The 26990-nt window shown below is 50.3% G+C and overlaps 1 protein-coding gene and 1 long non-coding RNA gene across 2 annotated transcripts; one reads left to right on the forward strand and one right to left on the reverse strand.

The window, feature by feature from the left end:
* ADGRG5 (adhesion G protein-coupled receptor G5) lies at positions 1–26990 on the reverse strand. Its single transcript, XM_084644933.1, has 13 exons — positions 26853–26990; positions 17308–17401; positions 16449–16578; positions 12228–12369; positions 11237–11356; positions 10194–10310; positions 8737–8779; positions 7110–7216; positions 5311–5432; positions 3456–3724; positions 2578–2677; positions 1099–1382; positions 1–660 (listed from the first exon to the last, which is right to left on the reverse strand). Exons 1-13 carry the CDS (start codon positions 26862–26864, stop codon positions 575–577), a joined length of 1626 nt encoding a protein of 541 aa, XP_084501059.1. The 5' UTR covers positions 26865–26990; the 3' UTR covers positions 1–574.
* LOC311529173 lies at positions 15492–24835 on the forward strand. Its single transcript, XR_014713785.1, has 3 exons — positions 15492–15554; positions 17098–17361; positions 24697–24835. It is a non-coding gene; the product is annotated as an uncharacterized lncRNA (long non-coding RNA).

Here is a 26990-nt window from a genome sequence, read left to right on the forward strand (position 1 = left end):
AACCAGGGTGTTTATAGCTTCCTGAGGAGGATAGGCATATAGGCTCTGATTCTCCTTGCTTTGCCCCTTGTGGTGTGTGTCTGAAGTAATTGTACGACGTTACCATTGGTGTGAGTGGGTGGGGAGGTCTGGTTCGGTAGCGATGTACACCCTTTCTGCACTCACTGTGCTCAGGCATAAATAAAGACACAAGGTGCAAAGCAGGAGGAATCAACGCCCCAAGCATTGTCTGCCTATAGCCTCCTAGGGAAGAGCAATTCCCTGTGCTGTGAGAGTGACTTTCCTGATACCCCTCAGTCTCACTCGTGTACAGAACATGCTGGTCTGTGCTATGCCCCAGGTCCTGTTTGCCTACTTGACAAACTCTGCATAAGCTGCTTTGAAGGCTCATTGTCGCGCTATTTGTTGCCTTGTGTGTGAAGGCACTGAGGAGTCTCTCTCTCCTTGCTAAATCCCCCATCAGAAGCGCAGACCTGCCTGGGCCAACTGAGGCAGGCCTGTTCCAGCAAGTGAATCTGCTCCAGGGCGGGTGAGCTGTGCCCCTTTGGGAGCACAGTTTATCTGGCTGGCCTAGTTATTTTGTCACCTGAGAGCTTCCGGTGGAGGAGCTGGTGTCTAGCTGGCGGCATATGGTGCAGTACCAGAGGCAGATGAAGAACCCTGCAGGTGGAAAGCACATTGTAAGCCTTCGGTCGCTAGGGTTGCTCTGTGGTGCCCATGGCAATAAGGGAGTAACATAGAAGCAGGGCCCTCTGACTTCTGACCTCACAGCAACCTCCATGTCCTTTCCCCTTCCCACTCCTTGCCATTCCTAGATTCAGAGGTGGGGGCAGAAGCAGCAGAAGTGCACTGATCCGGTGGTGGCTGAGAACTGTGCTACTTATAACGGCAATGACCAGGAGCAAGCAGAAACCTTGAGGGGACTCTGCTGCTCCTAAATCAGTGGTAATAGAAACCTGGAGCTAAGCCAGCTGTGCCGTCTGAGGCTCCATCTGCAGAATCCCCATTGACAGGGCTTTGCTTCAGGTCTTAAGCTACTTCTGCTTCCATCCCATTCATCCCACTGCCTGAGCATTGTGCTCCTGCAACCTCACTGACCCAGGAGGGAGTTGATGATAGTGAAGAGGATGAGCTGAGGAATCAAGAAGACACCGAAACTGAGGAAGGCCAGTGCCCAGGTCATTCCTAGCAGGCATGTCAGTCCCAGCACTGTCACCAGATCCTTCTTCCCTTGTTCTTTCTGATTGTTCACGTTGGATCTCAGTTTCCTCAGCATCCTCACGACGGTGACTAAGATGACCGTGTTGAAGAATATGGTGATACCAGCGTAGCCCAGGTTGAGGCAGTAATGAACATCCCGGGCCTTATCTGTGATCCAACACCTGTGGGAGAAGAGGAGGAGACTCTTGTATGCTGATGACAATGATGCTACACTGTGGGGATTGGCCCCGTGACTGAGGAGGGATGTCTTACTTTGGGAATGACACCATGCCATGAGCATTACACCATTCCAGCAGGGCCCCTGGGATCCAGGCCTTTGTGGTCAGAGCCCAGACAGGGTAGCAGACATCCGTGCAAGGCTGCTGGGGAGCCAGCCGCTTTGCGTGCCAGCAAACGGGATTCCGGATGAGGAGGACAGAAGGGATATCTGTCTCGGATGGGGTGGAAAGGCTTTTTGGGCTGCTTAGTATTGCTGGTGAGTTCAGGCTTTAATTTGCCTTGGAAAGGGGGGACCACAGCAGTGCCTGGGAAGGGTGTCATGTTGGGGGAAGCCTATCGTGCCATAGCTGAGATGGGAATTCAGCACCAGTGCATAGGGAGCAGCACCATCTGTGGGGAAACGGCACTGTGGTTCTGGGCTGGAACCATGCTTTGGAGACCTGCCCTGTTCTTTGGGAAGGGCAACATACTTGCAAAATTGCACTGCCTCTGGGAATAGGAGCATGCCCTGGGTAGAGGACAGCACCATCCACCAGAAATGGTCTAGTGATGTGTGAATGGCACTGTAGTTTTCAAACCATACCACAATCCTGGGACAGGCCGAAAGAGGACAATGCTGACTAAATGGCACAACTGTTATAAACCAGCATCATGCACCCGGGAAAGTCACCATGTTTTGGAGAGTTGGACTTAACTTATACTGACGTACGCTGTTGTGTGTACATAGCCTATGTTACTGCAGGGTGTGAATAAGCCACTCCCGAGTGATGTAAGTTACAATGACCTAAACACCGGTGTGGACAGTGCTATGTTGGCAGGAGAGCTTCTGTACCTCCGTAAATTCTGTAGCCTAGCCATAGCCTTAATCGTCGTTGCCCATGGATCTGATCAGAGCATTCCATGGAGGGCACAGTGCTTGGAGGTAGGATACAAGGCTCAGGAGAACATTTTTTATCCTGCATTCTGTAGAAGAATGGACCACGTGGAAAAGAACCAGGAGGGACTGTGGAGAACAGAAGCTTTTAATGATTAGGAGACCTACTGTACCACTAGGAACCCAGCCTCAACGCCTACTGGTCCCCCATTATGGCAGAATGTGATTGTGTGTGGACTATCAAACCCATGGCTAACACTTACATAGTTGCATTGTTGTAGCCTGTGTCGGTTTCAATTATGTGCAGCCCATATGCCTCTTCCTTGAAGATGAGAATGCTAACCACAGCTAAGGCTGGCAGTCCTGTGGGGGTGGGAGATAAACACTGACTAAGCTATGATTGAACATGATGGGAATACATAAGAAGAACGCAAGTAATTGGAGGGTAGGAAACTGGGTAGCATACGAAGGAGTTGGTCCTGGGGCCCTAGGAAGAGAAGTATATTGGAGGAAGGAAAAATCCAGTAAGGCAGATGAGACAAGTGGTGATGGAATAAGGGGCCATTTTAGAGAGCAGAAACACAAAGGCAGGTCATGGCTCTGTGAGCAAGATGCAGTTATGTCCCTCAAAAAAGTTTCTCCTGTCCCAGCACACTCCAGGTAAACCAGGCTGTCTTATATTAGATGTTGGTAGGGCACTGTAGATTTCCTCCCGCACACCCCTGTCATGCATGGAAAACGCAGACATGAGAGGTGGGCCCCATCAAAACCCCTGAGCATTTGGGGAGGGATTGGAACCCAAATCTGGATATAAACTCTGCAACCAGCCCCTACTATGCAACAAGCTAATGTATTGCAGACAGACAATTATTATATAATTCTAGAGCCGTGGTCCTCTGGCTCTCAGAATACAGCTAAAGTAGCACTTTGATCAGCAGTGGACCACCTCCCTCCCACGGGCCAGTGCCTGGCTCTGACCTCCCCCCAGATCTTGAGTGATGGACGTGTGGATACATTTCTCACTGGAATCTGGTGACACTGCAGGGAGTGCAGGGGAAGGGCTGTGGTTTTGGCAGGAGGGACAGAGCTCCTCGTGGGTTGTGAGGGAGGCATCTTTCTGGGTAGAGAACCCTGCACTTACCCCAGCCAACAGCACACAGCTTGAGGATGTATCTCCTGATGTACACATTGTAGACTTTGATCAAGAGCAGGTAGAGGTGGAAGCCCTCAATGGCCATCCAGGTCAAGCAGCAGAGCAGGGAGTAGTGCAGGAAGGCAGCAGTGCCTTTGCAGAGCCATGTGGCGTGAACCAAGGCCAGGGGCTCGCTGAGCAGGAAGGAGGCATTCAGCAAGAAGAGGGCACCCAGCAGGTTCATGTGGATTTTGGTTGTATAATCTCTGCTCTTTTTCCTAAAATGAACACCGCAAACGGAACTCGGCTCCTTCTGACTGCCCTCGAAATGGGGACGGGGCGGGTGCGAAGCAGGGATCGCAGTCCACTCCGGCCGCACCCAGCCCCTCCACCTGGGACGTCCTCTCCAGTCAGCGCGTGCTGCCGGAGAACGCCAGAGCCGTGTCCCCTCTTGAGAGGGCCCAGGCTGGGGCGGTGTTTGGAAATGTCATGCCCCTTTCTTGGGGGCTGAGTCCACAAGACCACGTGGCAATCCACAGGCAGGGCACACTGCGTGAGGCCAGGTCTGTATTCGAACCATCGGAGACTCTAGCAATGTCTCGCTTTTATTCTATTTCTTTACAGGCCAAACCCCTCGCATCGATGCCGTTCAAAGTGCATCGGGCAGCAGGCATAAGCGATACCAGTCGCAGTACAGCTGAGCCCAGGGCCGGATTAAATCAGGGGCTTTAGAGACTGCAGCCCGGGGCCCCAGAAAAATAAATCACAGGCAGCGATCTCCGGGGCGCTCAGGCTGCCTGCCCTGGCCCCGGCTGGCTGCTGGCACGTCTCTGCGGCCCCTGGCGGGGTGGGAGGCGGCTCAGCACGCTGCCCCTGCCCCCAACACTGTCCCCACAGCTCCCATTGGCTGGTTCCAATGGGAGCTGTGGGGGCAGCACTTGCAGGCTCAGGTAGCGCACCGAGACACGCTGCCCCCCTCCCTCCAGGGGCGCACAGAGACGTGCCAGCAGCTTCTGGGAGTGGCGTGGGGCCGGGACAGGCAGGCAGCCTGCCTGGGCCCTGCTGCGCCACCGGCGGGGAGCCACTTGTGGTAAGTGCCTCCTGGCTGGAGCCTGCACCTCGCTCCCCATCCTGCACCCCAGCCCCCTGCCCCAGGTCAGAACCTCTCTCCTACATTCAAACTCCCTCCCAGACCCCGCACCCGCTCCTGCACCCCAACACTCTGCCCCCTCTTGCACCCAGGAAAAAGACTTCTATACAGTAGCCCCACAAAATCTAATAGCCCCAGACCCAGAGGAGAGTTAAGCTGGCCCTGGCCAAGCCTACCCTAGTAAGGTTGGCTGGCATAGTTGTACCAGCAAACCTTTTCTAGCGTAGACAAGGCCTGAGTGAGGATGGGAGCTAAAATGCCAGAAAACCACAAGATCTGTCTGTGTCCAGCAGCCTCAGTGAAGAATTCATGAGAGCCAAGCCCTGGGCCAGATCCTCTGCTGCTGTGTGCTGGCATTGTTCCATAGATTTCAATGGAGCGCGGCTGCTGGACACCTGCTGCGGCTCTGGCCCCTGTCTCGTCTCTGCTGTGAGGGATGTGGCGAGGGATAATTGGATCCCTCCTGGGAGCAGATGGGCGAACGGTGCAGAAATTCAAGCAGGAACGTGACATCCTGGGCGTGGGGGGGGGGGGAATGGCAAGTGTAACTCTCCAAAAAGGGCCAACCTTATCCTGCGTGTAACCCCAGGGGCCTCAGGAGGGCGTCCCCATCAGGGATGAATTTGGTTTAGCATCTCTCTTGAGGGAGCCCCTGTTGATTCAACTCAGCTAGGCACCCCGGGCGGGAGCCGCTCTGCACAGCAACGGGGTTACCTGGAGGCGAGGTAGTGGAGGATGGTGAGAAGCGAGGCAGCGGCCGAGACACTGCAGCCCACCATGGAGATGTAGGTGAGAGGAACCAGGATGGCCTCGTCTATGGGCGCTGAGGAGATTTTCTGCATGGGATGAGGAGGGGAATGAACGCAGCCCTTGGGAACTGGTACTCGGCCTTCACGGCCACCCTGGCCTCCCCTCAACCCCCTCCAGCTTCTTCAGGCCTGGAGCCTGTTCCACCCCCCAGCTTGGCACCCATCCCAGAGGCTGGATGTCCCTGGCCTCTGTCCTATGTCTTCTCCCCTTCCAGAGCTCCGAGGGGGACAGGAGGAACCGTCTCAAAGCTCAACCCCTGTCCTGACCCGGTGAGATGGGTTGATCATAGAATCATAGAATCTCAGGGTTGGAAGGGACCTCTGGAGGCCATCTAGTCCAACCCCCTGCCCAGAGCAGGACCAATCCCAACTAAATCATTCTAGCCAGGGCTTTGTCAAGCCTGACCTTAAAAACTTCTAAAGAAGGGGATTCCACCACCTCCCTAGGTAACCCATTCCAGTGTTTCACCACCCTCCTAGTGAAAAAGTTTTTCCTAATATCCAACCTAAACCTCCCCCGCTGCAACTTGAGACCATTACTCCTTGTCCTGTCATCTGCTGTCACTGAGAATAGTCTAGATCCATCCTCTTTGGATCCACCTTTCAGGTAGTTAAAAGCAGCTGATCAGCAGGTCCAAGAGGAAAGGGGAGAAGGCGGGGGGGCAGGGCAGCGTGTGTCCTAGTGTAACCCTTGTGGGGGTACACGCGTGTGCACGCCTCTTCCCCCCAGTGTAACTGAGGCGACCCCAGAGGATGGCCCTGAGCATCTGTCAGCCCCTGCAGGGCGGGCGTGAAGGAGGAAAGGGAAATGGAAGCAGGGCCTTATGGTGGAGCTCCGCTTCGGGGAAATGAGCCGCTGAGAGCGGCTGATGGGGAATGAGTCAGGAGAATGAAAACAGGAAACCGCCCTGGGACAGGGATAAGTGCTTTAGAGCAGTGGTTTTCAAACCGTGGGTCGCGACCCAATGTCTGGCACTGGGTCGCGGCGGCTCTGGTTAGCACCACTGACTGGGCCTTTAGAAGTCCCATCGGCGGTGCTGCCCAGCGAAGGCAGGCTAGTCCCTGCCTGTTCTGACACCACGCTACACCCCAGCAGCAGGTCCGGCTCCTAGGCGGGGGGCCCACGGGGCTCCGTGCGCTGGCCCCACTCCGAGCACCGGCCTCGCATTCCCGTTGGCTGGGAACCAAGCTGGGGGGCAGTGCCTGTGGGCGAGAGCCACACACGCCTCCGCCTAGGAGCCAGGCCTGCTGTTGGCCGCTTCTGGGGCGCAGAGCAATTCGCGGTGCCAGGACAGGCAGGAAGCCCGCCTTGGCACCGCCACTGACCAGGAGCTGCCTGAGGTAAGCCCCAACCCTGACCCCCCCACCCAACCCAGAGCCCCCTACTGCACCCCAAATCCCTCATCCCCAGCCCCACCCCAGAGCCCTGACCCCCTCCAACACCCTGCTCCAGCCCAGAGCCCCCTCCCACATCCTGAACTCCTCACCCCCACACCCCAAACCCCTCATCCCCAGCTCCGCTGGGTCGTGGGCATCAACAAGTTTCTTCAACTGGGTGGCCAGAAAAAAAAGTTTGAAAACCACTGGGTTAGCGCACCTGAGAGGCAGGGACTGAGAGGGAGCAAAGACTGTGTCTGATGGCTGTGGGGGGAGCAGACAGCCCCAAACAGAGCAAGAGCCGCAGGGGAGCAGCAGCCTTCCTACCAGCAGCACGGCAAAGTAGGTGAGGTGTTTACACAGGCACAGCACCACTTTGTCCTCGTGGATGGTCTCACAGCCCACGCTGCTCCAGTTCCCCAGGTTGCCGTTCTCTGCAAGAGGGAGAAACGGCCTTAAGGAAAGCAGCCCCTGGCCGCAGAGCCGTGAGGCAGACCCTCGGGAAAGCCCGTAGGCAACATTTCCCAAAGCACCAACTCACTTAGGAGCCCAAGGCCTATTGATTTTCAGTGGGGCTTTGGCACTTTTGAAAATGTTACCCCCCCCCCCCGTCTCCAACAGCAAAAACAATCAGAGTGTGGGGCAAGGTGTGATCTCGGGTATTGCTACTGCGGCATGGGGGTGTTTGACGCTAGACATGGGCCGGCGCTGGGATCAGGGTTGGGTTTGGGCTGGCTGTGGTTCAAGGCTACACAGCACTAGGGCTCACGTGGGTTGGTGCCGAACCCTGGAGAGCTGTTGGCAGGCATACAGTGGAGGGAAGGAATAAAGCGAGCAGGACAAAATGTCCCCCAGGCTGCTCCCAAATCCTGCACCAGAGGGACAGCTTGCGTCCTGTCCCGCCGCCCTGCACCCTCCCCGGCAGTCCCCTAAGATCCAGCCCTGGGCACCTACAGGCCCTCTTAAAGAGCAGGGAGCCTCCAGTTCTCAGGGGCAAGGACCTTGGAGCAGTTTTTCGCTGCCTTCTGCAGCGTGCGGGGGCAGGTCACTTAATTCCCAGCCATTGCAGGGGCCCCGGGCCCTGGTGGAACCCGAGTCCCTGTCTCTGCCTGCGGGGCACAGTTGTTCAGTCTCTGAGGCCTGTAACATCCCGCTCTATGGGTGGTGGTTTGGTGCTTGGTTGTGTTTTTAGTGGCCGATGATCCATTAGGCCAGTCTAGAAGATCTGGGGGTCCCTTCTGGCCTTAAATTCTATGGCCCTGGGTCTCTAGATGACTCCTTCCTCGGAAGCAGGGCATAAAAACGGGAGCTGCTTTCACAAGCCTGTGGGAGGTGACCGTGCCCTGCTTGGCTGTTTGCAGGTGGCTCTGGCTGACCTGGGCCCGCTCTCCACCCCCTTTGTGCATGATAATGGCACTAGCTCGGGAACCCCCTGAAGGATGTGGGGTTTAGGCTTCCAGTAGGTGCCACTGTGGGTCTCCATATAGCCCTACGATCGGCAAGGCTCTGTGCACAGTGTGGGGGCCTCTCCGCAAGCAGCACGGAGCAGCTTGTTGCCGCTCTGGGATGGCAGGAGGATGCTTGTCGCTGGGAGCCAAGGGAGGTCGGGGTTCACAAGTTCTCCTGGCAAGGTGGCTGTGGTGAGTACAGTCAGGCAGCAGACAGGGATGGTCCTAGCATGAAACCCCAGAGTCTGTCTGGTAGATTGCAGCTGCATGTTTGGTCCTTAGGTCCCCCTGGTGTCTAAGGCAATGCGCTCTCCATTGAATGACTCCCACCATCCTCGTTCCTTGCAAGCATGCACTCTCTCTCCAGGAGCCTGGCAGATGGACCTTTGCAGACACCACTGAGCTCTGGGGATGCTTTACCTGAACCCAGGGCAGGAGTGAACTGTAACTACCTGAGTGGTTTCTCTCGCACGTGTACCACGTGATGCAGTGAGTGTCATAATTACCTGATCCTTCCACCCAAAAGACGCAGGTCGCATTTGAGTTATCCTGGGTGGGGGGCGGGGGGAGAAAACATGAGGCACACGGTGAGGTGTCTGTGCTCCCTTAGTTCCAAGCAATGTATGTACCCTGGGCTCGTTAGGGGAAAGCCTGGTGCCTGGTCCCTCCTGCCTATGCAGCGTTGGTCCCTACAGCGTATTTCCCAGCTCTTTTTCCAACCCACTGTTCACATAAAGCCCCATCACAGGAATCCACTGCATCGCTTGGGAGACTATTCCGCAGTGGAGTGAGGAAATATTTGATAGTTACTCAGTTTTATCCCATTACTCTGAGTTAGTAATAATAACCCCTTGGAGTAGTAATACCCCTTTGGAGTACCTTACGCTCCTTTCTTTCTTTCCCCCTGCTTACACCTAGATTTTCAGCTGGTGTAAATTAGCGTAGCTTCCCTGAAGCAGATTTACACCAGGTGAGGATCTGGCCCTACATACTTATCAAGCAGTTGTCTTAGAGCTCCTTCGTCATTTGTCCATTCTGCTTCGCAATCTTTTCCTCTAAATCCCCGGAATCGGTTCATTGCTGCTCTCTGACATGTTTCCCATATACCCGAGAGCACAAAAAGTCAAATGGCTTCCTCCTACGTCTGCACAGTTTGGTTACATTGCATCATGCCCACTTGGCGGGCATGTCTCTCCCGCTCAAAGGTTCCCACCTGCTCCCCAGTCCGGACAAAGGCACCTTGCATGTGGGCTGACCCTCAGAGTCTCAGCAATACTTCGCAGAGAAGAGTTGGCAGGGGCAGTGGGGTTGCACTGGGTTTGTGGTTAAAAGCAAACCAACCCCCACACGCCTTTTTGGTTGCAATGAGCCAGGACCTCCCCCCTCTCTCCCGTAGTTCCAGCTGAGGTCAGAGGAGGAGAGAAGCATTTCAAAAGCCCCACTCCATCCCTGCAGCAGCCACTCTGTTTCCTGCTACAGCTTCTGCCTCAGCTAGAACTCCTCCCAGGGAGCACACACGGGCATGGCCCGCTGCATCCCCTTCGAGGAAGTGGCATGCTCCCTCCTCCAGGCCAGGCCTGTTCTACTGGGTGGTATAGAGCAGGGGCGATCTTGCTCTTAGCCTGCCATTCCCTGCCAGGCTCCTAGCACCTGAGCACACTGCTAGCAGGGAGCAGGAATTACATTCCCCTTTGGGATCCCAGGCAGTTAACGGTGCCAGGGCTTAGGGAGGGGGAGCTCCTTATGCGCTCGCTCTCACCTCTTTGCACACCAAGGCAGATAGATACTGGCCCAAATCCACCCTTCAAGCAGCAGGTTGAATTCCCATTGGGTTTCAAGAGGCCTGAGACTTCAGCTACACTGACCTCCCCTCTCCAGGGCCCTGGAGAGGGATTTGCCTTCCCTTGCCCAGAGAGCAATAGCTGCAGCTAAATGCCTTTGTGGGCCATGACCACCAGCTCACCAGTGTGGTGTTATGCCAGAACCGGATCTCCACAGGCTCACTGAGGCCGGTGACAGTGACGTTTTCAAGGGTGGCCCCTAAGATGTCATTGTTCAGCAAGGAGCTGTTCTTCCCGTCCTGCAAAGCCAGAGCAGAAGAAACAATGCGCAGACCCATAAAGACTATTACCAGGAGGGGAGAGGTCACTGGGATAGGGAGCCTTTCATCTGCAGATGATCAACGCTGCTCCTATCCATGGGCAATCTGATGGCCTATGTGCAATGAGTTTGTTGGTCTCAATCCAGTTCCTAGCAGGCAGGTGCTCACATTGCAAACTTCCCACACCACGATGCTTAACCATTTCATCAGGGAGGCAATGGACGGAATGGTCAGAGGCCGAGCTACCCTTCCACTCCAAGAGGGGTCCCTTCACAATGCATATTAGTGGGGTTACACAGAGAAGTTTGCACTGCTGCTTCCCATGTTATACCTAAGATTCCTCTATGCTTCATGTGTGGGTGTTGTGGGCACCGGCATGTCCTATGCTGTTAATGAAAGGATCCAGCTCGATAGACGGGTGGGCGAGAGACACCGTCCTGCTCATCTCATTGAAACGCTAGTGGAAGCTATTTTCTTAGCGTTGGTCAGAGGGGCCCATTGGTGAGCAAGGCCAGACAAGTCTGGCTATTGCTTGACCATGGGCTGACCTCATCTTTACAACTTCCTGGGGCTTTAATTACCAGAAGAGGGTGTTCCCCTGGGACAATTCCAAAATACCTGGGGCCCTTGCCCTCTCTAAATTCCCCTGCACTTCCAATTGGATAAGGCATTCCTCTCGACTTCTGTGCCATAAATGAGCTAATCGTCATGCAGGGCTGCTGCGTGCTGTTAAGCAGCTGCCCTGCTTCATCTGCATCTCGGTGTTGCGGAAGGGCCCCATGTGTACAGTCTGGTGCGTTAGTCTGGACAGCTCTTCGAAAGAAAGGGGCTGCATACATGCAAACTAATGTCTCTTCTCCGCTTCCCCAACCCACCCGCGCTGGTAAATCTTCAGAGTGTCTAACCTGGAACAGGCAAGGGGTGTTGAGATAAATGCAGACGAGTTTCGTTTCTGCAGCTCGACTCCGGCCTTTCTTCGCCAGTGTAGCTGGGAAATGCATGGAGTGTTGGGTTCTGGGCTTGGGCTGCGAGGTTGAAGCAGAAACATTCCCAGGCACAAACTGACACATGCCAGGTTACGATTACAAGAAGCAAGTGCTGAAAGAGTGATCGCAGGGGGCTGCAGTGCAACTCAGTAATACCTGTAGCATCTTTCAAACACCCTGCATGCCAGCATGCTGGAAAGAGCTAAACACAGCGTCCGCGTTAGATCAATGATAGCGGAGGGAGAGCGAAGTGAAATGAGGCAAGGATGAAAAGAGCAGTGCTTGGGTCAGATGTGGTTGTAGCTGGAGGGAGAGAGATTTATTCATGTCCCTGAACCCATCTGGGCCAACGGTGTGGTTTGAACCCAGGACCGTCTGCACAAAAAGCATGAATTGTCATCCCTTGAGCTAAAGAACGAAGTGAAGCGCTGTAGCTGGTTCCTAAAACTTTTTTATGGACCAGCTACTCGAGGGGCGACAAACACCTCCGTTCGCCACGATGTCTCCGCGTCCACGTCTGTCCGCTGCCCCGCACAATGGGGGCCTGATCCCAACACGATTTCAACCAAGATGCAAATGGGGCTCCTTGTGGTTGGTGAGCTGCAGCGCTGCCCGCTGAGCAAGGAGGGAACCAAGCTGGAAGGAACTAAACTAATCAGGTCTCCTCCAGAAATCGTTCCTGTGTCGATCTTACTTTAGGCACTCGGCCAAAAAAGGAGGAAGAGGCAGGTGGGATGGATCAGGGGAGACAGAGAAATGGGGGACTAGAACTAGAGATCAGACTCCCGTGGAAACGAAAGCTTGTGCTGTCGTTCTGTGCGCCAGAATGCTGTCCGTATGAGAGGCCCTGTGCTGGGAAGAGTGATTAGAAAGCAAAGCCCCTGGCTGTTAGAGCAAGGTGGATACTGACCTGTAGTAACTCACTGGTGAGATTCAGCCCTTGGAACAGCTCGTTAATCTTGAATATGAAAGTCTGGATGTTGGGGCATATGACAGTGAAGTTGTCCTCTCGGAAACGGACTTCCGACAGCTTCTGTTCTAACTGTTTTAACCTAGCATGAAAAACAAGAATCCATGCTCAGAGGGGCAGAGAAGATCAGAGAGGCCGGGGCTGGGGCAGATAATAGGAGGAGGAAGGAATGAACAAGGGAGTGGATGAGGATAAGAAAGAGGCAGAGACACTGAAGATGTGTATTTGAGATCACGTCCAGAAGGTATCGTCACCGTTAGAGGTTGCCTCAGACTAGGGGCACTAAAACTGGAGACAGATTCAAACATCGGACCCTGTCACCGTCAGCTTGAAACGTTCCTCACACAAACGACAGAATGGGTTTTCTTTGGGCTTGCCTCATTTGGGAGATTGTGCCAAGCCTGTCCGTGAGGCTTCCGGTCTGTAGGGGACTGTGGGGCAGATCCGAGTCTGTATTATATTGTGTGCCCAACTTTAGAATTATACTTAGAAATAACTGGATCTGGTCGAAAAACAGACGAGCCATCCCACAGAAAATTCCAATGGTTAGCAATGTTGCTTTCTTCCCAAATCTGGATACAAAGTAGTTGATATGGGCTGTGCTGACCAGGACTGGGACAGAGGGCCTGGCTTTTCTTCATCAGTCCCTCCTCACTAGTTCCCCCTTCAGCTGAGATGCCCTGAAGGAGAGCAAGGGTTACTAGATCGCACGCCCTGGTTCTCATGGGAGACTTCAATCACCCTGATATCTGCTGGGAGAGCAATACAGCGGTGCACAGACAATCCAGGAAGTTTTTGGAAAACGTAGGGGACAATTTCCTGGTGCAAGTGCTGGAGGAACCAACTAGGGGCAGAGCTCTTCTTGACCTGCTGCTCACAAACCGGGAAGAATTAGTAGGGGAAGCAAAAGTGGATGGGAACCTGGGAGGCAGTGACCATGAGATGGTCGAGTTCAGGATCCTGACAAAAGGAAGAAAGGAAAGCAGCAGAATATGGGCCCTGGACTTCAGAAAAGCAGACTTTGACTCCCTCAGGGAACTGATAGGCAAGATCCCCTGGGAGAATAACATGAGGGGGAAAGGAGTCCAGGAGAGCTGGCTGTATTTTAAAGAATCCTTATTGAGGTTACAGGGACAAACCATCCCGATGTGTAGAAAGAATAGTAAATATGGCAAGCGACTAGCTTGGCTTAACAGTGAAATCCTTGCTGATCTTAAATACAAAAAAGAAGCTTACAAGAAGTGGAAGATTGGACAAATGAATAGGGATGAGTATAAAAGTATTGCTCGGGCATGCAGGAGTGAAATCAGGAAGGCCAAATCACACTTGGAGTTGCAGCTAGCAAAAGATGTTAAGAGTAAGAAGAAGGGTTTCTTCAGGTATGTTAGCAACAAGAAGAAAGTCAAGGAAAGTGTGGGCCCCTTACTGAATGAGGGAGGCAACCTAGTGACAGAGGATGTGGAAAAAGCTAATGTACTCAATGCTTTTTTTGCCTCTGTCTTCACGAACAAGGTCAGCTCCCAGACTACTGCCCTGGGCAGCACAGCATGGGGAGGAGGTGACCAGCCCTCTGTGGAGAAAGAAGTGGTTCGGGACTATTTAGAAAAGCTGGATGAGCACAAATCCATGGGGCCAGATGCGCTGCATCCAAGAGTGCTAAAGGAGTTGGCGGATGTGATTGCAGAGCCATTGGCCATTATCTTTGAAAACTCATGGTGATCGGGGGAAGTCCCGGACGACTGGAAAAAGGCTAATGTAGTGCCCATCTTTAAAAAAGGGAAGGAGGAGGATCCTGGGAACTACAGGCCAGTCAGCCTCACCTCAGTCCCTGGAAACATCATGGAGCAGGTCCTCAAGGAATCAATTCTGAAGTACTTAGAGGCGAGGAAAGTGATCAGGAACAGTCAACATGGATTCACCAAGGGCAAGTCATGCCTGACTAATCTAATTGCCTTCTATGATGAGATAACTGGCTCTGTGGATGACGGGAAAGCAGTGGACGTGTTATTCCTTGACTTTAGCAAAGCTTTTGATACGGTCTCCCACAGTATTCTTGCCAGCAAGTTAAAGAAGTATGGGCTGGATGAATGGACTATAAGGTGGATAGAAAGTTGGCTAGATTGTCGGGCTCAATGGGTAGTGATCAAGGGCTCCATGTCTAGTTGGCAGCCGGTATCAAGTGGAGTGCTCCAAGGGTCGGTCCTGGGGCTGGTTTTGTTCAATATCTTCATAAATGATCGGGAGGATGGTGTGGATTGCACTCTCAGCAAGTTTGCGGATGACACTAAACTGGGAGGAGAGGTAGATACGCTGGAGGGCAGGGATAGGATACAGAGGGCTCTAGACAAATTGGAGGATTGGGCCAAAAGAAATCTGATGAGGTTCAACAAGGACAAGTGCAGAGTCCTGCACTTAGGATGGAAGAATCTCATGCACCGCTACAGACTAGGGACCAAATGGCTAGGCAGCAGTTCTGCAGAAAAGGACCTAGGGGTTACAGTGGATGAGAAGCTGGATATGAGTCAACAGTGTGCCCTTGTTGCCAAGAAGGCCAATGGCATTTTGGGATGTATAAGGAGGGGCATTGCCAGCAGATCGAGGGGCGTAATCATTCCCCTCTATTCGACACTGGTGAGGCCTCATCTGGAGTATTGTGTCCAGTTTTGGGCCCCACACTACAAGAAGGATGTGGAAAAATTGAAAAGAGTCCAGCGGAGGGCAACAAAAATGATTAGGGGACTGGAACACATAACTTATGAGGAGAGGCTGAGGGAACTGGGGATGTTTAGTCTACGGAAGAGAAGAATGAGGGGGGATTTGATAGCTGCTTTCAACTACCTGAAAGGGGGTTCCAAAGAGGATGGATCTAGACTGTTCTCAATGGTAGCAGATGACAGAACAAGGAGTAATGGTCTCAAGTTGCAGTGGGGGAGGTTTAGGTTGGATATTAGGAAAAACTTTTTCACTAGGAGGGTGATGAAACACTGGAATGCGTTACCTAGGGAGGTGGTGGAATCTCCTTCCTTAGAAGTTTTTAAGGTCAGGCTTGACAAAGCTCTGTCTGGGATGATTTAGTTGGGGATTGGTCCTGCTTTGAGCAGGGGGTTGGACTAGATGGCCTCCTGAGGTCCCTTCCAACCCTGAGATTCTGTGATTCTAGGATTCTAAGGGTGTCTCAGCTTCGCTTGCCTGCTGTCTGCTTTCCCTGAGCTGGCCCACGAGGCATGGACCCGGTGCTGTACTACTTGAGGCCACACAGCTACCCTGGTGAGTGAACCCCAGCCCTTTCCACCTCCTCCCCTTCACCTCTCTGCCCCCTGTGCTAACCCTGACTCTCCTCTTCCTCTGTGCTAGCCCTAAAAACCTTCAGCAAATCCTGTCTCTCCCCCTCTCTCTCTGGGCTGTCTGCGTTGAGTCTATGGACTGTAGAGCGGTCTGGGAGAAGCTGCTTACATGGGGATCTTAATTCCTCCTCTGAGCTTAGCCATTCCTCTGACACAATGAACCTTTGAGCGCTCGGAGCAGCCCTAGAGCACTACTGAGACCTTCTGGGCACGGAAACCCAGCAAGGGGGAAGGATCTTGGAGCCTGGGCTCCAGCACGAATCCGAAGAGCTCGGCTGCTATTGTTCGCTCTGCAGCCTGAGCCCCACACACCCAGGTCAATTGATCCTGTCACCAAGACTTGGTGCCCCGGGCTTTTCTTTGCAGGGTAGTTTTCCCATCTGTAAAATGGGGGTGATGAGACTGAGCCGCTTCCCTGGGGAGTTATGAGGAGGGAGCGAGGTTTGCAACCTGCTTTAGACATTGAGGGAGGCTGTGGATCCAGCTAGAAATAAATTGTTCTCCCCTTTCAAACATTTCAGCCAAAGAGAAAAATGTTAATTTGTGGCAAACGTTCTGTGGGGGAAAAAAAATCTGGGGGGGGGCTTTTTTTTTGAAAACCGATTTGTTTTATCGCTAAGGTTTTAGTTTGTCAACCCCTCCCGCCCCCAATTTTTGACACAACCTGGTTTTCTCACTCAAATTTCCATTTGATCAAAGCACCGTGTTCGGCTTCAAAACGCCTCTCTGGAAATTTCCCCAGCTGCAGGAGATGGACTCAGGGAGCTGGCCCCAGAGTGTAGTCTGGCAAAGCCCCCTGTGCGTGCTCCCCACTCACCTGACCAGCTTCCTATGCTGTGCAGAGCATCCTTTCTCCATGTAGCTGTCCATGTCAGCCACCACGTTTTCCTCCTTCTTCCTTCCCACTTGTGTGGCTCCCTGACAGCGTTCCTGGGCCCCTGTGGGGTCTGGGAGGGAAATGAGCCATGTCAGGATGGGCAGAGCGACAGCACCGTGCAGGGGAGGTTTGACCCCTGTGCCCTCCCATGACACGCCACCACCTGACCGATCTTGGGGGTTCGAGTAAAGGTGTTCAGGAGAGCATGAGGAAAGCAGAGGAAGAGCTCCCCACACCTCTCCTTGGCTTAGATAAACAGCACCCCCTCCTGCTTCTGGGCTAAGGCCGTGAGGGCTCCCTCCCTGCCCTGCAGTATTCTTAAAGCTGCACCTCATGAATGAATTTGTACTTGGAGCAAGTGGCCTGGCACCAGGGCAGGGAGGAGGGTCGCAAAGGCCTTTGGGGAGATGAAAGAGGGGCTTGAGGTGAGCCCTGCACGCTGCTGCTTTCACGGAGTCTGATTCCCACCACAACTCCCCACGTGCCCCCGGATCCACAGAGACCTTCCATTGCTGCAGCTGCACGTGTGTGTGTGTGTGTGTGTGTGTAACCCGTTTTTTGTTGTTGTTGTTTTTTTTGTCTGGGAAAGGCCACTTCGTCAGAAACAAAACATTTGGCCGGAAAGCGTCAGTGACTGCAATCACTCAGCGACTCCCATGAGAGCAAATGTGGGGGGCTTTGACCGGGGTGCCAGACTTGTCCCCAGGTTGGTGCAATCACCATCAGCAGATGTCAGGGTGGCCTTCTAGGCGAAAGGACAGCAGAGATGTCAGAGCTCCAAATAAAGAAATATCCATACCTGCTTGTTGGAGCAGAAGAGCAGCAAGATACAAGAAGAGGCCGGTCCGCAAGGGTGAGTCCCTCCGTGTAGTGCTCGAAATGTAGCTCATCTCCTGCAAGAGACATACGGGCTCTGCTTTCTGGATTCAATTACCACTGTTGTTAAAGGGCTGACAATGTGCACAGACGGTGCTGTACGAGCCAGTAGGAGATATAATCTCTGCTCTGTGCATTTTACAATCTAAATAAATGATCCAAAGCCCATGGGGGGGGGGGCATATCGCAGGGCATTTTTAAACTCTCTGATATAGTCCTCGCTGTACCCAGCATGGTGGTTTACCAGATGACACTAAACAGAAGATTAGGATTCTGATTATAATCTTAGTAGTGGTAACCACATTCAGGAAGGCCTGAACTGTGTGTCTGTCACACCCTGTCTCTTTCTAACCCTTGCTGCTTAGTTCCAAAGACAACTCAAGGATTGGATCTCCTTCCATGACAGGGAGCGGCTCCATTTACCATTAGACTAGGGGAAAGAGGGAATGTTGCTGACAACAGCCAGGGCCCTTTATTTTGAGTGCACTCCACTGTGCATTAGTGTTATTCCTGATACACAGCAAGACAAGAGCAGATTCAATGAGCTGCAGCAGCAAGAAGCCCAGAGTTTTTGTGACCGGGGTCCCAGTGGGGGTTAGCTGTGGTCCCTCAATTAGGGTGAACTGCAAAGAATGGGGCAAGTAATTCCCCAAAAGCTGGTGGATATTCCAATACTTAGATTTACCCAGCCAGCATAAAACAGCTTCTTTATAACCTCACTGGTTTCTCAGAAGTCCAAACACCACAGTTCCCTTAAAGTGATCCAGCTTCAGGCCTCCATCCAGGTACCCACGTCAAATATGATGATTTCTGTAAATCTTATTTTATCATATAAAAGAAAAGATTCTACCAATCCCAAAGGATTGGACACATGAATGTTTCAGATCTTACCCAAATACACGCTACAGCCAATTCTTATTAACTAATGTATTAAAAAAACGAGAGAGAGAGAGTATGGTTAAAAGATCAATATACATACAGTAGGGCTGTCAATTAATCGCAGTTAACTCACGTGATTAACTCTCAAAAATTAAGCGCAATTAAAAAAAATTAATTGTGGTTAATTGCAGTTTTAACCACACTGTTAAACAATAGAATACCAATTGAAATTTATTAAATATTTTGATGTTTTTCTACATTTTCACATATATTGTATTGTTGTAATTGAAATCAAATTGTATATTATTTTTCATACAAATATTTGCACTGTAAAAATGATAAACAAAAAATAGATTTTTTCAATTCACCTCATACAAGTACCGCTGTGCAATCTCTTTGTTGTGAAAGTGCAATTTACAAATGTAGACTTTTTTTTATTACATAACTGCTCTCAAAAACAAAACAATGTAAAACTTCAGAGCCTACAAGTCCACTCAGTCCTATTCCTTGTTCAGCCAGTCGCTCAGACAAAACAAGTTTGTTTGCATGTACAGGAGATAATGCTGCCCACTTCTTATTTACAATGTCACCTGAAAGTGAGAACAGGTGTTCACATGGCACTTTTGTAGCTGGCATTGCAACGTATTTATGTGCCAGATATGCTAAACATTCGTATGCGCCTTCATGCTTTGGCCACCATTTCAGAGGACATGCTTCCATGCTGATGACGCTCATTAAAAAAATGTGTTAATTAAATCTGTGACTGAATGCCTTGTGGGAGAATTGTATGTCCCCTGCTCTGTTTTACCTGCATTCCACCATATATTTCATGTTATAGCAGTCTCAGATGATGACCAAACACATGTTCATTTTAAGGACATTTTCACTGCAGATTTGACAAAATGCAAAGAAGGTACCAATGTGAGATTTTCTAAAGATAGCTACAGCACTCAACCCAAGGTTTAAGAGTCTGAAGTGCCTTCCAAAATCTGAGAGGGACAAGGTGTGGTGCATGCTTTCGGAAGTCTTAAAAGAGCAACACTCAGATGCAGAAACTACAGAACCCGAACCACCAAAAAAGAAAATCAACCTTCTGCTGGTGGCCTCTGACTCAGATAATGAAACTGAACACGCGTTGGTCCGCACTGCTTTGGATTGTTATCAAGCAGAACCTGTCATCGGCATGGACGCATGTCCTCTGGAATGGTGGTTGAGGCATAAAGGGGCATGTGAATCTTTAGTGCACCTGGCACATAAATATCTTGCGACGCTGGCTACAACAGTGCCATCAGAACACCTGTTCTCACTTTCAGGTAACACTGTAAATAAGAAGAGGGCAGCATTATCTCCTGCAAATATAAACAAACTTGTTTGTCTGAGCGATTGGCTGAACAAGAAGTAGGATTGAATGGATTTGTAGGCTCTAAAATTTTACATTGTTTTATTTTTGGATTCAGGTTTTTTTGGTACATAATTCTACCTTTGTATGTTCAACTTTCATGATAAAGAGATTGCGTTACAGTATTTGTATTAGGTGAATTGAAAAATATTATTTCTTTTGTTTTTTTATAGTGCAAATACTTGTAATAAAAAATATAAAGTGACCACTGTACACTTTGTATTCTGTGTTGTAATTGAAATCAATATATTTGAAAATGTAGAAAACATCCAAAAATATTTAAATAAATGCTATTCTATTATTGTTTAACAGTGCAATTAATCAAAATTAATTGTGATTAATCTCGCAATAAAAATAATTAATTTTTTTTAATCGCTTGACAGCCCTAACATACAGACATGAGTTCAGTTTACTTAGGTACAGATTCATAGCAGAGATGGTGAGCTTTATAGTTGCAAAGAGTTATTTTAGAAATAGTTCATAGGTTATAGTCCAATGTCCGTATCTCGTATTCAGGGCGTACCAGCATAACTGGGACCTCAGTCTTGTGACTCAAACTTCCCCTGATGAAGCCTAAGCAGATCTGAGATGACAGAATCTGGACCCACGGATCTTTTATACAGTGTTCTAGCATCCACTTGACCACACAGTCCTGGTTAAACAATAGGCTTTTGATGTAAACTTCTGCTTTCTAAACACCACCAGTAATTAGTTATGCAAATCAGCATAGAAGGGCAATTTACCCATTAGGCAGTCTATTACAAACTTAAAAGAGACATATAGACAATGACATTATTTTACCCAAGATTCATCTAAATGTTAATATTCCCTTTTGATCCCTGACTTAGTAGCAGACAGGAACTGTCTGTTTACAGGAGTAGCATTTAAAATACACATAATTAGTATTCCATCTAACTTCTAACAATACAGGTTTGCATTTCAAAGTTCTAGCCTACTTAGCATGAACGGCCCTCATTACCATTCGCATACCTTTAAAAGTGGGCTTTGGGTCATTCAGCCTGCAGGCTGGTTAACCCTTTCTGGCCACGAGTTATATTTTGTATAAGATTTGCTGCCATTATATAGCAGTGGTAGCAATAATGGCTTGCATGGTTACGTTTTAATTAGACAGTGTCACAGTTTTTCTTGCCTTGCAAGGGTTAGACAGAACCTCTGCTTTCTGGGCATTTTCCAGGGATCCCACCTTGAGGGTGGGGAATAGAGTAACTGCCAGTGGGTGTGGCTAAAACAAATAACTGTTGAGGGAGTGGCCTGTGGGGAAAAGGAGTCCAGGCTGGACATATAGGACCAAATTCTGCCCCTTCTTCGATCCAGGCAGCTCCATGGCCTTGATTGGGTAAAGGTATCATTGGACTGACCAAGAGTGTTTGCAGTGAGGAGAACATTTGATTTTTTTTTTCTGCACTGTGATTTGCTGAAATTCTCCTGGTTTTATAATAGATTGCAATAATATCCAGTGTCTGGGACTGAGAGGGAGGGTAGCCAAGAGCCCCGTTAGTTTGGTGCTCTTGTGCGCAGTCGTTTCAGGTGACGTTGCCCTGGTGACTTAGCAATATTCTCTGAGTGTAGATTGATGGAATTCTTAGCTAATGTGATGCTGGCCTGCCTGTAAAGGCCTCTACTTTAAGAACGTAGGTGTATTTTTATCACTTAGCTAGTTATAGAGGTATAAAAACAGAGAATCAAAACCACAGTCTGCCCGTGTATGGGCCTTCTCTCACTAGGATAGTCTGAGGCCCTGTTCTTAGGCTAAGGCCTTTGGCTAAGCAGCAGGGGCAGCCCTAAACTGGGAAGCGACCGGTCACATCCTCCCATCCCAAACCAGTCACACTGAAATAAGGTGGTATTGGGCTGTTAGGAAGATGATTCTGTCCTGATAGTGCCCATCACCACCAGATAAAGAAACAGATCTTAAGATGGTTGAAGAAAACTTAGTTTGCTAGCATCCTGTCTGGCAAGAAATCACTTCTCAAGTAACACGGCTGTTACTCTGAAACCTCTCAAGGACTGTGCTTGTGAAACCCTCATTTCTGTATTGTTTTAGCTTTATGGCTCCCACTTTTCTATTGTTAATCTGTCTGGTTCTCTAATTGTTTCTGAGTATATAGTTGGATAGGTTAACAATTGTTAACTAATTGTTTCTGTCTGCTGTATCCTTAATTTTGCTAGATGTAAGTTAATTAGGGTAGTGGGATATAACTGGTTAGAGAATTATGTTACAATATGTTAGGGTTGGTTAGTTAAATTTCAGTAAAATGATTGGTTAAGATATAGCTGAGAATATTACTGTATAAACTGGAGTCAAACAGGAAGTGGGGGGAAGGGAATTTGGAATCATGTTTGCTAAGGGGGGAATGAGAACAGGGAATAGGGAACGGGGAACAGGGACACAGGCAAGGCTCTGCTGGGAAGGGGGACATTGGGTAAACACTCTGTGGTGTCAGAGCTGGGAAGGGGGACACAGGGTAAATGCTCTGTGGCATCAGAACTGGGAAGGAAACACTGGGGAACAGACTCTTCCGGCGTATAGAGATAAGCCCGACTGGTGTGAAGGGCTTCGGAACATGCTTGCTTGGAAAGTAACCCCAATGAACATCACATTGTCTGCGCTTTGGACTTCTGGTCTTCTGCTTTCTGTCTATGTGACAAGAACCAGGGGAGAGGGTGAAGGGAAAGCGCTCTAACAGCTGGAACCAGTGGGTGAGAGAATTTAGCAGTGAGAGTTCCACTGATGGGACTAGAAATCGTCTATTTGAATTGCAGCTGGTGGTTTTGTGTTTCAGGCAGTGGGCTTGACCTTAGATCTGGATTCAATCGCCTGCTCTGTCACTGATGTCTCCTGTGACCTTGGGCAAGTCACTTAATCTCTCTGCCCTCCTTAAATGCTGCTTTCTTTGTCTCTTATCTTGCTAGATTATAAGCTTTTGGGGGCAGGGCCTGTCTCTTCCTATGTATGTGCAAAAGCCTAACACAATAGCAGCTCAGTCTTAGTTGGGCAGTAGATTTGGCTGTAGTACAAATAATAAACCCATCCTGCTCCTAGGCTGGCAACTGAGTGACTTGTGTGCCCCAAAAGAAAGAATTTCGTAGAGTGCAGTGAAGCGTCTCTCCAATTCCTCGTTTCGCTCTTACTCTAACTACGCACTAGCTATTTATAGCTCACACAATGACAAATGTCTCACAGACAGCAGTTAACATGGTGTAAACTGTTGGCAGATGAGTTGAAAGTTTAAAGGTAGCTCATGTGATCTTGGAATTGGCAACCCAAGGAGGGCTGGTGCTGGCCCAGCAAAACATGCATGTTTACTGCTTACATCTAGAAGAGGAAGTACACTTGTAATAAGGGTGAAAGATACGCTCTGAGAATGAAATAAGTTGTAGCAAGGTAAAAACTTCCCCTTCCTGCCCTGCTCCTTGTTACCTGTAAACATGGTGACTATACAAAAATCTGCAATAGAAGGATAGGTATTTTTTTAGGGTAGCTCCTTTGTCCAGGGACCTTCCCTTCCCTAAGCTTTGTTTATATGCTCACTGTATTCAATGATATATTTTTCAGTATGAATTTTCAATATAAAGTATTGATACATTTTAAACAATATCTCAGTTCTTCTGCAAGGGGCTGGACTGATGGTCTTGGAGTCGGAAGCTGTTGGCTGCCTGGAGAGGTGGTGTGCTCCCATGAACAGGGCATTGGCCTGCAGATTAGGAGACCTGTGTTTACTCCCAACTCTGCTACTGATTCTCTCTGACAAGTCCCTGGGCCTTAATTTCCCTGTCTATACACCATGGATAAGGACTTTGACCTCCTTTTGAGCAATACTTTGTCATCTGCAGATGAAAAACGCCTACCTAAAGGGCTGAGGATTATCATCAGTGTTTGCAGCAGTGAAAGTACCCCCACTCGCACCTCACTGCCCTGCTAATGCAGTTCAAAGCTGCCGGGATCCTCTCTCCACAGCTCAGAGATGATAGTTCAGTCACCATGGCCCTTTAGTCTTCACTAGTGAGAGTTCCAAGAAGGATGCCACAGGCATGGCAATTAGGGGGATGGCTGTAATGATGTGGACATGTGTCCACTAAAAACTGGACTGAGACCAGCCTTTCATTTCACAGAGGCTCCAGCTGATTGTGGTTTGCAGCCTGGAGCAGATTAGAATGGACAATCTAGAGGTGATAGGCTCCATTGTTCCCCATGCTTATTTTCTGAGCCAGGCAGTCCCCAAATCCATTTGTCATTGGACAGCTCATATGTGTTACTTTAATGTACAATCCAAGGGGAAAAATAAATTAATTTTTGCCACGTAGAGTGGCATCTTCAGGGCACAGGTAAACCAGTCCCCAAAATACAGTCAGAAATATTAAACTAATATGAAACAATACAGACATATAATGCAATAAATAGTGATTCCAATGTAACAGCAAAGTAGACACAAATACCCACTTATAACCTCTTTTGCACAGGAGAGCACAACTTTGATCCAAGCACTTTACTTAACTTTTGCCTGTACCTTATTAGGCCATGGAAAGGAAATAGACAGCAGCATACTGGTATGCAGCAATATTTAGAAACACAACTGGCTAGTAAGCATGTCTGAAAATAGGTACAAATCAAACAGAGGAAAAGAGAGGTTTCAGAGTAACAGCCGTATTAGTCTGTATTCGCAAAAAGAAAAGGAGGACTTGTGGCACCTCAGAGACTAACCAATTCATTTGAGCATTCGGGGGTTGCATAACTAGTTAGCATGCCAGAGTCTCGTTCGTTATCAGAATTAACTAGTTATGCGACCCCCGAATGCTCAAATAAATTGGTTAGTCTCTGAGGTGCCACAAGTCCTCCTTTTCTTTTTGCAGAGAAAAGAGTTACTTTGCTACGCTAGTCTGAGCACTCTTTCTATGTGATCAAGTGACGTCGTCAGCTAGTCTTGAGCTTCAGTGCAGTGGTTTGGGATTTAAAATCGGTCGAGTTGTTTTATTACAGTCACTAATAGTAAGTTTCGCTTTTCATTTTCTTAGTAAGTTTCAGACTCTAACTGGAAATCAGAAGTAACCCCACTGAAGCTGGCGGAGTTACATCGTTCCAAGTGAGCGGAGAATTGGGCCCACTGGGTGCAACAGCAGAACCCAGGCTGCAGCCCCCAGGAGCAGAAAGTCCACCAGGGGCGTGACCGCAGTGGCACAAGTTGTTGTCAGTCCCATTTCCATCCTGGGGCCCTGGAAGAACCTGGCACGGACCAGAAAGGGAGACGTGCTGATTCCGCACGTCTTCCCGACAGCCTGTGCTGGTGGGGCTGCTGTAGAGCCTAGCGAGAGATTAAAGCTACCCAACCCCCACAAGTGGGCTTGGAAGGATTAGATTTTTATTGGTAAATGTCATTTTCACTGTACACACTTGGACCCATGGAAAAAAGTCTTTCCATCGATGGAGCAGAGGCTGGGCTTTGCGTGGGGCAGACGCTCCTCGCCGTGGAAGTCTGGCCTACAGCTGAGTGGGAGCAGAAGCTGGGGCAGGGAGCGCTGCTCAGAGGGTGCTGTCATGGGACAGTGGCTATCTTGGCTGACACACCGAGGATGGAATCAGGGACCTCCAAAGCTAAAAGCAAGAGCTGTTACAGCTGGAACTCAAGAGCCAAGGTTCCCCTAGCTGGGAGCTGTGCCAACTCCCATGCTCTGTGGCCTAGCGTGCTCTCCAGCACAGAGCTCAGGCTTTGGGCTTCAAAGAGAGTGAAGGCTGAACTCCAGCCTGGCTTGCCCCAGGGGCTGCCCAGTGCTCCCAGAGAACCGGGGCTGAGGCTTTCCCAGCAAAGGGTGAACTCCGCCTCTCCTACCGCCAGACACACAGGGGATGTCCAGGCTGCAGCTGGCAGTGTAATTTCTGGCTCGGGTAGACGTACGCCCGAGCGCTTGGGCTAAAAATAGGAGTATAGCTGCAGCTACATAGGTGGCTAGTCCCCTGAAGACGCGCCCAGGAGCTTGGGTGGGATTGTACCGAGACACCCTGTGCCGCCGGGGCGGCTACGCTGCTGTTTTTAGTATGCTAGCACCATCAGAGCTAGCAGGGGTACGTCTCCCTGCGCTGGAAATTCCAGCTCCAGGGTAGCCATATCACCCCCCCACCCCGCCCTTCTTCTCGCTTCAAGATGCAGCGTGCTAAAAAACGAAACAGAACAGTGCTGCTCACCTTCTCCTCCTCCTAGGACTACGTGTTACAGCAGAACACGGTTCCAGCATCCACTGCCCTTTAGCCAGAGAGAAAGGGAAGGTGGTTGAAGCCCCCAGAAGCACAACTGTGACCCTCCTCCCGCTGGGGTTCGTACGCTGCACCTCCCTCCTTCCCAACGAAACAGCTTAAAGGGAGGGAAAAACTGGACAAGGAGGAAGAAAACCCCTTTGCTCCCCAGCAGACATAGGGTTGCGGGGGGCATAAGAAGAAAGAACTGGAAGCTCCCATGGGAGAGGCAAACAGCTGGATCCACTATGAGCAGCCCTTTGCAGTTAGAAATAACCTGTTGAGCACTTAGGGTCTGTCTACCCTGTAATCAGAACCCTGCAGCTGGCCCGTGCCAGCTGACTCAGGCTCGCAGGACTCAGACCAAAGGGCTGTTTCATTGTGGTGTACACATTCGTGCTCAGGCTGGGGTTCAGGCTCTAGGACCCTGCAAGGTGGGATGGTCCCAGAGCTCGGGGTGCAGCTGGAGCCCAAATGTCTACACCCCAGTTAAATAGTCCCTTAGCCCAAGCCCTGCGAGGCTGAGACAGCTGGCATGGACCAGCTGCCTAGACATACCCTTAGATATTCCAGACATAGGTGTCACTTGAACCCCTAAGACAGAGCATTGATGTGAGAGTCCAGTCATCTCTCTGTATTGCTCACTCCTATGTTACCCACCGCACACTCCAACTCAGATGATCAGTTCTAGGGTCTGACACTTTTCCCTGTTTCCTTTAATACACTGGGCATTTCACAGGCTGCATCAAAGAGGCTGACAACCCCATTTGCCTCTTTTGGCTCCAGGAGAGCCTTTGAGGGTACCACAAATCACAATATAAGTGGGCCTGATCTCTTCTCACACCGGTTTTACACAGTGTAATTGCATTGGAGCAACTTCTGATTTACTCTGCTGCATGCAAGATCAGAACTGGACCAATACAGTTCAAACCAAAGGACTTACTTGCAGTCTCATGCAGGATGGTGACTTCCTCAAGCAGGTTTGTTTCTCCCTTTGCCCTTAGTGCATATGGTCTCCTGTCCCTCACTCTTTGCCTAGATCACTGCACAATGCATCCTGTCTGAGAGCAGCGTCGAGTCC

The sequence above is a fragment of the Lepidochelys olivacea genome (assembly GCF_965140295.1).
Source record: "Lepidochelys olivacea isolate rLepOli2 genome assembly, chromosome: 12".
Taxonomy (NCBI): Eukaryota; Metazoa; Chordata; order Testudines; family Cheloniidae; genus Lepidochelys; species Lepidochelys olivacea.